General features: G+C 37.6%; 1 protein-coding gene across 5 annotated transcripts; it reads left to right on the plus strand.

Moving 5' to 3' along the window:
• LOC146510235 (organic cation/carnitine transporter 2-like) lies at window positions 1-10824 on the plus strand. Of its 5 annotated transcripts, XM_085175126.1 has the most exons (12): window positions 2707-2821; window positions 2908-3024; window positions 3383-3486; window positions 4020-4174; window positions 4490-4608; window positions 5492-5663; window positions 6471-6597; window positions 6873-6973; window positions 7337-7551; window positions 9451-9633; window positions 9783-9918; window positions 10490-10824. In XM_085175126.1, exons 3-12 carry the CDS (start codon window positions 3406-3408, stop codon window positions 10557-10559), a joined length of 1359 nt encoding a protein of 452 aa, XP_085031252.1. In that variant the 5' UTR covers window positions 2707-2821; window positions 2908-3024; window positions 3383-3405; the 3' UTR covers window positions 10560-10824. The 5 variants fall into 5 exon arrangements, with proteins under 5 accessions (XP_085031248.1, XP_085031249.1, XP_085031252.1 ...); XM_085175122.1 differs by lacking the exons at window positions 2908-3024; window positions 4490-4608 and adding an exon at window positions 1-1630 and having other exon boundaries at window positions 2639-2821; window positions 10490-10705; XM_085175123.1 differs by lacking the exon at window positions 2908-3024 and having other exon boundaries at window positions 2682-2821.
• Window positions 10825-10869: the final 45 nt, after the last annotated feature.

A 10869-nucleotide genomic window follows, 5' to 3' on the forward strand; every position in this document is an offset into this window, starting at 1 on the left:
CCACATAGGGAATAACGTCTGTCAAGTTATTTGTGTCTGGAAATCCCGGTGAGTCACGTGCTTTTGTTAGCTACCTGTTAAGTTAGATAATGTATTTTACTAGCCGATTCAGCTCAGAAACCTTTGAACAAAAACCAATCGGGAGCTATGAGAATCTGGCGTGTTGTTTTACTTCTCCTGTTGTTCTTTACAGTGTGTTATAAGTGTTGAATGCTTTGAGCTAAACGATGCCGATGCTAGATGCGATGCTAGCTGCTAATAGCTGTTAGCCACCCCACCGAAGCCATATTCCGATCGGGGAGCTATTCAAGTAGAAGCACTAGCTCTGTTTATATTAGAATGGTTATGTCTTAATAGATATGAGCATATTTCAAGTTTAATAGTATTTGCACTGAATTAAGTTACATTTGTTTGTAAGCCTTAAGGATGAATGTCATTTTCATTGCTATGACTGTTTACATTACTGTTTAAGTTGCTGATGTTCTTTGTTGTGATATTTTGATAAAATTGTTTATACTGATACAAACAAGTTACTGTAACTCTTGTAACTTGGTAAAGCTAAAGGGAATGCCATTTGTGATTAATACATTTGGGAAAGAAGTTAATGAGCTCATGTTAAGAACACAAAATGGGAAAGAAATTGATTGTTCTGCACTGTTTGTGTAGATTGTTTTTTTTTTTTTTTGAACTACTAGAAGAATTCTGGAGAACCACTGACGGCGAGAACAGCCCAAATGAGATCCTGGATGATCGTGAAATGGTGTGGCCAGCCATGCGATCGGATTGTGGGATTTGTCTGAGAAACTGATTCAAGCAACCCTGGATTTCAGATAAGCCCTATGCACTACTTTTCCTACCCGGATAAGAGGGTTTGTACACTGACAATTCCCCTACAGTACACCTGTTTGGGTTTTCAACGACTTTAAAGGACAATTCAGACTGGACAATTCAAACTTCACAACGGGAACACTTTAATCTGTTTCATTCATTCCAAAGAGCTCTGATACAGTTCAGTATAAATCTTCCATTTAAATGTCCTTATTGTTTTGTTTTACATGTATTTACTTTTAAAATGCACTATTAGTGTGCAATTTGGGTTATTGTGTTGTATATGTATATAAATGGTACTGAGGCAATAAAGGTCCCAGTTATTCACTTCCAAGCCAACTCCTTTTGTGAGTCTCCAAAACAAAACCTCCTTCTGAACCTAGTAAGATGTCTAGGGTCTCTATTTGAAGTGAGAGTGTACTGGTCCTGAGTAGAGGCGCTACAAGTACAAAAGAGGTAATAGGATCTGTGTGTGTTTTGGGTGGAGTACACGTAAGCACAGCCTACATAGAAGGTGTGGCGTGACTGGGCACAACGCAGTTTCAGGAAGACAGAAGAGTCAGCAGCTTAGAAAAAGGGTTATAATTATTTGACTATGAGAGATTATGCTGAAACCATTGGTTTTCTGGGGCAGTGGGGACGTTTCCAGCAAATTGTCTTCTTCTCGCTCGTTGCCACCATTATGCCAAATGGATTTGGTGCTTTCACTCTCGTTTTTCTGACTGATACACCGAGTCATCACTGCCTGGTATCTGGTATCAACCTCACTGAAGACTGGCGTAAAAGTGTCATCCCAATCAGGGTAAGTGACTGCGAGAGCCCCAACTCTGTGATACAGCACATCAAAGAAAACATTTAAACTACTGATGCAGTTTTTCAGTGATAATTGAGTTTGCTTCAAATATTATTCCAATAATGTAACTCAAAACATTTGTATTTATTTGAACACATGTATGCTTATTTCAAAACAAAAAAAAACATGCTTGGGAGAAGTAGAAAACTACTTTTTGGAACTAAATGAGTTTTTACGTTGCTGGTAGTTGAAAGTTTAAAAAGGCAGTGTAAACAATACATTTAAACTAAAAACCATTAAATCTTTATGAAATGCAATAATAATAAATGCAATAATGCAAAACAGAAAGAGGAAAAAAGCACAAGGGACTCCTTGGTGATAGATTCAAAATAGAAACTGGTAATTGTGTATTTTGTGAAACAGAAGAGGAGAATTAGAACCATGTATTCTTTTTGTGCAATTTTATACAAATATTTTGGTTGGAAAAAGCACAAGGGAAGTGTTTCTGGGGAGACGATAACCCGACGGACCAGTTGCAGGAACCCAAGAAATAATAGGTGTGTTTTGTCATGATTCATATAATAGTGATGATGGATTTTTAGGCTAATAGTTAGGCTAACACACTTACCTCTCATCTTTTCTTTCCTCACAAAACCATAGACCCTCCACTTCTTGGGCTATTTTGGTTCCTGCAACTGGTCCGTCAGGTTATTGTCTTCCGAGAAACACTTCCCTTGTGCTTTTGGAAATCTGTTTTTTCCTATTCCTGTTTTCTTTTTTCCTATTTCTGTTTTCGTTTGTACTATTTCCGTTGTATTTTGTGTGCTTTCGCAGCATTTTTGTTATTGCTGGTGTTTTCTTAAGTTGCAGCCCGTTTGGCCTCTCAGGGCCACCGTATAGGCCCATTGTTGCCTCAATATTACATATTTTTGTAAACACTATGACATCCTACTGAGTTTTTCTTAAATGTCTCAATACTAATAACCCTAAAACTGTTTGTATCCTTGTGACTATGAGGAGGTGGATGGGAAACAGGAGCTGAGCAGATGCAGCAGATACAGGTTGGATGTGGTCAGAAATCTCTCTGCTCAGGGATACATTCCTGGCAGGGATGTCAACCTTACAGACCTGGAGGAGGAGGGCTGTGTAGATGGGTGGAGCTATAGCAAAGACATCTATGAATCCACTATAGTTTCTGAGGTATGGTCAAATCCTTCTTCTACATCGACTTTTTTTTCTATGTAGTATTTTTTAGCAGCATCGGCTGTTTTTTCTTGATGTTGCAGATATATCATTAACTCCTTAGTCTATGTGGCTCCTTTCCTCCTACCTTATCCAAGGCAGGGGATTTCAGCCCATCCATTTGTTCAACGGTTAGGACAGAACACACCTGTGAACATACAGTAGGTGCAGTCAGTCAACATAGGAACGTAATATAAATTCCTGTGGAAAACTCTTTCTGTACTGTTATCAACATGGCTTATTTCTCATTATCTTGTTGTAATCTTGTTGATCTTTGAGTCAAAGCAAATTCATTATGTCTTCAGCTTGTCATTATTTTGTCAGTGCTTAACGTTCAAGGTGCTCTGTGGGGATTTAGTTTCTGCACGCCAGGAAAGACACACCCTTTTCTTTCTACTTAGAGTGAAAAGACATTTGAATACAGCCAGCAACAGTCAGCACAAATCACACTGACTTTAACATTGTTATTTCCTGCATGCACATATTCAGTCGTTCAACTGCTAATATCTCATTTTCCAGTTTGACTTGGTGTGCAGTAACCAATGGAAGCAGCCGTTCACATCTACTGTTTTCTTTGTGGGAGGACTCCTTGGATCGTTCTTCTCAGGCCAGCTGTCAGACAGGTACTGACATGAGATTCATGTGAAAGAGACCAAACACCACACCATTCTTTAAAGGTCATTGTACAACTGAAAGGCTTCAGTGTTTCGATATTAAGATTGTCTTTATTGTAAAAAGAAATAAAAATTAAAATCATTTTTAAAAGATCATGTTACAGTATACGCTTATAATAGTCAGTAATATAAAAGACATGTATTATGCCGCTGAAAATGCTACATCCAGACAAACTTTTCTGCGACTTTAATTGATGATGGAGTTGTATTTTTACCAGTATAATAAGAAATAGAGTCCAGTGGTAGAACACAGTTATTATTTTGAGATATTTACTTATTTATTTTCAATTTGTGCTCCTTCTACCCCGCAATATTTTGAATACCGTTAGGTCCGTCATTTCTGGGACAATGCACTTTTTTTGTTATTTTGTCTGTGTACAGCACCATCCAGATTTTTAGATGCAATTCACACAACTGTATAGGAAGTACAATACTTTTTATGCATGTATATGTTTACTAATATATTTATCTTCTCTGTCTAGATATGGCAGAAAACCCATTCTTTTTGCAGCTTTGGCACTACAGACATTTTTCACCTTTGCTCAAGTCTTTTCTGGTTCATGGATTATGTTCCTCATCATCCTCTTCATCAACGGTTTGGGACAGATGTCCAACTTTGTGGCTGCTCTTGTGTTGGGTAGGATAGAACATTTATTTAGCTATGATGCAAAACTAAGGGACAGATTTATAAGAGGGTGTCATGGTCCTGTGTCAGTGACCCAGTGTTTTGGGTTTTGTGTTTTTAGTTTTTGGTTTCTTGCTCACTTTAGCTCCTTAGCCCTTTAGTATTTCTTGAGTTCTAGTTTCAGGTTTTGTTATGTGGCTTCCCTGTGTTCTGTGTTTCCTGTTTTACTTTTAAGGTCTGTGTCTCTTGTCTCGTCATGTTAATTAGGATGAGCTGTGCCTCCCTCCTGTTTGCCATCCCTTATTCCCTTTGTGTGTGTATTTATAGTGTGGGGTTGTCTTTGCTCACTGCCGGACCGTCTGTGTTACTCGGTGTATCTCTGTGGCTCTCTGCTCTACATTCTCAGTGTCATCCCTGCTCATCATCCCGTGTAGTTATGGTTTCAGGTTAGTTTTGGTAGCTCACCGTTCTGCATTTCCTGTTTTTTGCCACTCCTGTAAATAAAGCTCACTCCTATCTCAGCCTGTACCTGCATCTTGGGTCCTTACTCTCACACACCACATGACTGCTGCCGCAGCCGTGACAGTGGGACAAATTGTAATGACACCACAATCCTAAAAAGGGCCAATGGGAGCGTCAGGTTCTACTGCTGATCTACTAACATCATGCCAATTGATAAATGATGCAGTTTGAAAGATGCATTTTGATGCAATCTAACACAAGGAGCATAAACTACGGAGCCAAGAATAGAAAACACCAGAGGAATGTCTAAGTGCAGGTTTTACATGTGTGCTTTGTACAGCAAAAAGAGCAGCAGATGTTTTCATATAAGTGCAAAATTAGTCAGAAACTGAAGTCAGGTGACAGCTCAAATGGAGTGAAGGAGTCATTCCGAAGGAAGCTGCTTTATTGCAGATCATTCTGCTGTAACTCTCACAGCTAACCTGTCAGGTGTCACATCACTCACATATTCACTTTCATGCACTTTCAGTCTTTCCAGGGGTCTCAGCACACTTTTACATAAAATAACAGGCAGTGATTGGCAAATTTGCTGCAGATGCGTGAACCCTCTCAGCGGACAGCGCTTCTAGAAGCACTCTGTCCCACGTGTGCCTTTGCAGCTGAGCCACAAACCACACCTCACTGCCATAAACAAATTCAGATGTTAAAAAAATATACATGAAAGCTTATTTATTGTGGTGTGGCACTCTGCATGGTGTTGATAATATGCAAACAGAGTTTTTTGTGCGATCTTCAGTTTGTTTCCTTTTTTTGTTTTTTTAGGAACACATTTGTTTTTATTCATCATTTCCCCCTCTTTTTTTGCAGGTTCTGAGGTCTTAACTGGCAAAGTGCGTGTCCTTTACTCATCTTTTGGCACATGTCTAGGCTTTGCTATTGGATACATGATACTTCCACTCTTAGCATACTTTTTAAGGGACTGGAAATCACTGTCATTGGCTTTATCTTTGCCTTGTGTGGCCTACATCCCCTTTTGGTGGTAGGTGGCACTCGCTCTAGCATATCTATCTGTCTACATATATCTGTATATAGCATTCCCTGTAGGAACTGAATCAAATGTAATGACTTGCTTGAAACTGTGGTGGACATTAGTCAGGGGGGAGTTTCCATAGACTGTGACATACACAGATGATATTGTTATCTAAAGAAAGAGTAAGGTGTAGGTACAAGAGAGCCAAGCCAGGTGGAAATATGGACTGCGGGAATGATAGCCAGTAGAAGAATATGTGGGTGAACGAGGGGATGCAGTTGGAATGGTGAAGATGCAAAATGAGGGTAGTGGGGCCTGCTGTAATGTAAGGTTTTGACACAGTAGTGTTTACAGAAAGACATGAGGCCAAAATGAAGATGGCAGATTTTTCAGTTACTAGAAGCAGACAAGATTAGATATAAATATTTCCTAGGGACAGCTCAATATTTGGAGAGAAAAAGAGGCAAGGTTCTGGTTGATATGGTTTGAACATGGACAGAGGAGGGATAGCTGATACACTGGGAAAAGGACGTTAAATATGGAGATGGCAGACAGGAGAAGAAGAAAATCACAGATAAGGTTTATGGATGTAGGGAACGAGGACATGCACGGGTTAGAAGAGGATCTTAAGGATAAGGTGAGACAGATGAAGATGACCCTCTGTCACAACCCCTAAAGGGAGCAGCTGAAACAAAAAGAAGAAACTGTTCCCACTAACAAGTTTATTGACCTTATTTCACTGTCTTTTTTTGCTTTGTCTCCAAAATCCCTCTGATCAAGTCTGCATCCTTCTGTTTGTGTTAAATATTAAGCCAGGCTTATGCCAGAGTCTCCCCGGTGGTTGCTTTCTCGAGGCAGAGTTGAGGAAGCCGAGGCCATTATAAGAACTGCTGCCAAGTGGAACAAAGTTCAAGCTCCGAGGATCATCTTTGAAGACTGTGGTGTAAGTGAACTTTCACTTAAACATTACTGGATTAAACCAAGATGCAGAACACAGTTGTTATAATTTGAAAACAAGTTCAAGTTTTACAAATAAATAAATATATATATATATATATATATATATATATAATTTTTTTTATAATATATTTGACATTTGACTGATATTATTAGTATAAAAATGCATGGAAAAAAAAGAAATCTTAAACATTTTTGTGTTTTAATATTTTTTGAAAAAGCCCTGCTCATACAGTCAAACTAATTTTATGTGTCTTCCAGACAGAAAAGATGCAGACACACTCCAAGGAGCATTACAATGTCTTTGACCTGCTGAGGCAGAGCAGCATCAGAGCCACAACACTCATCCTCTGCTTTGTGTTGTGAGTAAACAGTGAAGACAGTGTGGCACATAGCGACTTAATGAGACATCCTCAGATTGAGAAAATGAAACAACGAGAAAATTAACAAACAAGGAATTTGCCGGATTCCTCATGGAAATCAAAAGGAGATTTAGCAGATAAACAGCTAAAAATGACCTGTCTCTTAACTAAAAATGATTTTTTACTAAAAGAAAATTCATTTTTCTTTTGGTTTTTCATGTATTTGTGTTTCCATAATATAAGATCTGTGATAGACAAAATGATCACGATTTGCATTTGAAAAAAATGCATGCATGCAGAAAAATCTTTGGAAAGTTCACTTAGATGAAAAAAAACGCTTTCCTTTCCCTTTGATTTTCCCAGGTTCACTATGATTGTTGGCTACTATAGCCTGTCTTTCAATACAGCACAATTCCATGAAAACCCCTACATCAGTTGCTTCATCTCAGCAGTTGTAGAGATTCCAGCATACATTTCCAGCTGGATGGCTCTGCTATACCTTCCACGACGCCTGTCTGTGATCCTTACGTTGGTCTTTGGAGCTGTGCCACTCTACCTGATTCAACTTGTTCCAGACGGTAAAATTTCTTAAAAGCAAGCTGCAAGAATTCACATTAGAACAATTGATCAGTCATTTATAAGTTACTTAATGCTTAAAATACCCATACTATAATTATTAGGTTCTTCCTTTTCCTTTGATGAGTGACACACACTACTATTTATTTTTTATTTTATTTTATTTTTATTATTATGTGCTTTGAAGGACCCAGACTTTCTTGTTGTTTTTTTTGTATTTTGTCTTGGTTTTCTAAATTTCAGTCCTTGTAATTGTCCATTTTAGGGAAAAATGTTGTTAAGCCACTGTTAAGCACTGATTTATGAATCATTCAAGCATAACAGGGCACCTAGCTCAAAGCATGAAACACTGTCGTGTCTACCTACAACTCATAACAAAGAACCAGTTCTAAAGTATTGCTTTAGGCATTCGTTACTAGCAGCCTGCCATTGAAACGCATAATTTGTTCTAATTTCTTCAGTGGAATGGATGAAATTATATTTTTACAACAACAAGGTGCAAAGAGTGATGTTAGCTGAAAATGCAGCATAAACTGGGATGGTGTGCAATTTATGGCTGTCAAAAAAAACATTCCTAAGGAGGGTAAACAAAAAGGCTGAGATATACCAAAATCCTCAAGAACTGGAACAAAAATCATTTTTAAAACTTTTGGTTTAAAAGTACCTATTATCTGAATGACAACAGCTTCAACTTTTAGCATGCCAATATAGTAAAAACATACCTATATAGAAAAACACGCAACAGCGCACATTCAGTCATGGATTGGCTTCCTTACAGCCTGGGCCCCAACATTATTGAAACGGTCTGGGATCGTCTTGACAGAGAACTGAACAAAAGGCAGGAAACAGACAAAGATGTGCTTTTGAATATCTGGAATCAAATATTGACTTTAAGCTTCTTTGTACTATACAAAGAAAGCTATATTCCCATATGGGTTTGCACATATTCTAATAAATCACTGCACCTGCTTTCCATCTTCCAGGCAACATCTAAAGAAAAAGGGGACCAAAAGTCCCAAAAAATTCTTTTTGGAAAGCACTGTAGCTATTTTGCACATAAAAGTTCTTCCAGTTACAAATTATATATATATAATCAGTTATCTGCATGCAGTAACATTGTGTCTGCAGAGCAGCTGTTTGGCAACATTTTCTTCAAAGAACAAAAAATTCACTCAATCCAGATGCAACAGCTGCCTTAGAGCCTGCTAATATTTTCGCATTAGAGCCCCTTCTGCTAACTCTAAAATGTCTCAAAGCATTACAAAAGTTTAGGATTACTTTTTTTTATGTAATGTACCCATGGAAAAAGGTAGCTTCCTGTATCTTTAGTTCTAGCATTGTCCATGGCTATTGTTGTTTACATTAGCATTAGTACTGACTGGGGGCTGATTATTACAGTATCTATCGGCCCAGAGAATGCATGAATGCATTTCTTTCTGACTTTCTGCTGGAATCCACAGTCTCTTCTGGTTCATTGTGTATCATAAAACTACAGGTGTATGTTAAGGGCAGATAGCTTTCAGGAGACTATGCCAAAGTTGCCTTTGATGAGCTGACAAATCACGAATCAGGCTTTTCTGGAGGTGGGGGCCTTAAAGGAACAGAGGTTGAAAAGAGGATGGAAGAAAAAAACAAAGCACCAGTGTGCATTGTGCGAAATGTGATACATTATTTAACATTACAGGATGTGAACAAACAAAAATATGAACATGTAAATGCTCATAATAGAAGAATAGAATTTGTTTTTGTGATCTTTTCGTGTTACTAGGCACGAAGTGACTATATGATAGGTATATGCAGAATTACCATCTTATATAAAACAAGTTTCACAGACTTGATTAGAGTTTTGTCTCTTACTGTTTACTTATATCTACAAACTAAACAAATGTATTATTCTTTAGATCTATCGAATCTGGCTCTTGCACTGGAAATGCTGGGTAAGTATTCAATCACGACTGGTTCCTCCCTGATGTTCGCCTACACCGCAGAGCTTTACCCAACAGTGCTCAGAAACACAGCAACAGGGACAAGCAATACTGTTTCCAGAATTGGAAGTTGCATTGCCCCTTTATTGTTAAGTCTGGGTGAGTGCATTGATTAATATTCATTTAGCATTAGTACTAACTGTTTCTGACTGTCTGTTTTACCTCATTTGATTAAATTTCTATATTTTATAAATGCACACTCATAAAGGAGTTTTCTCTCATCCTAACTTCCCCCTCTGTGTCTTCAGGTATGTATTCTAAGTATCTACCTTATATTATATTGGGGACTCTGGCTGTTGTGGCTGCCTTTGCGGCTGTGTTCCTTCCAGAGAGTTTTAAGAAACCTCTTCCTGAAACTATTGAACAAATGCACAGACGAGAAAGGTAAGCTACTTTCATTCAGTTTATTTTACTTTCTATGAAGTAATAAAAAAAAGTTCCCAGTTAAAGGCAATTGTAATTTTACATTCTTATACAGCAAGTTCTTTAAACATGGTACACAGTATGCAGAAAAGTATGTTGTCAGGTGAGTATCTGTCATTTAGGGAGTTAGTGAAAGTGACTGAGAAGAAGCATGTCCATGTAAATTGACATCTGATTAGATTTTAGAGCACCTGAAACTGAAACTGACATTTAGAGTCAGTTTCAGGGTGACTCTAAATGTATCATCATGTTCGTCCAACATTAAATGTTGGGTATGTAAATTTAAAAATTCATTGACTATCACTGACTATCATTGACCTGAACACGACAGGAAGGTTAAGATGTGAGATTGCTATTTATTTCCAAGTGAACTTTACTGCCACCAAGTGGCCAAACGTTGTTTTTTTGCAGATTGAATGAAAGCCCTTAGCCAACAGTACAAAAAATGAGTGTTCACATCTTATAAGTAATAATGATAATGAAGTTTATCGCAGAAAATAAAACTCGTGTTTGTCTTTCCTCTTTAAAACAGGATGAAGTGCCCATGTCTTACTAGAAATATGACGCCTGTACCCGTGGTACCACTGGACAGTCCACTATGATTATTTGTTTGTCCTGGTCTAGACAGATGTTGTTGTTGTTGTTGTTGTTTACAGTCTTTTATATTTAAATTTTGTTTGGCTTTGTTGTCTGTTAAATGACTGAAAGCTGTATTATATATAAATAGTCTCATAACAAAGATAAACCTATAATTTTCATTTTTTGTCTTATTTTGATTTTTTATTAAAACAATTTACAGTATTCTTTTACATTAATTTGCAAATGTTCATTTGATACTTAAAGTTACAAAAGCTTCATTAAACTACATGATCACATTCATCTTGTCTGTGCATTTATTTAAGGCATCAGCTA

The sequence above is a fragment of the Neolamprologus multifasciatus genome, chromosome 10 (genome assembly GCF_963576455.1).
Source record: "Neolamprologus multifasciatus chromosome 10, fNeoMul1.2, whole genome shotgun sequence".
Lineage (NCBI taxonomy): Eukaryota > Metazoa > Chordata > Actinopteri > Cichliformes > Cichlidae > Neolamprologus > Neolamprologus multifasciatus.

Bases quoted from the DNA above. Each gene is read 5' to 3' on its own strand.
- LOC146510235 (XM_085175122.1), top strand. From the start codon at position 1,424: ATGAGAGATTATGCTGAAACCATTGGTTTTCTGGGGCAGTGGGGACGT. The intron at 4,175-5,491 runs GTAGGATAGAAC...CTTTTTTTGCAG, and splicing joins TGTGGCTGCTCTTGTGTTGG to GTTCTGAGGTCTTAACTGGC. The intron at 9,634-9,782 runs GTGAGTGCATTG...CTGTGTCTTCAG, and splicing joins CCCTTTATTGTTAAGTCTGG to GTATGTATTCTAAGTATCTA.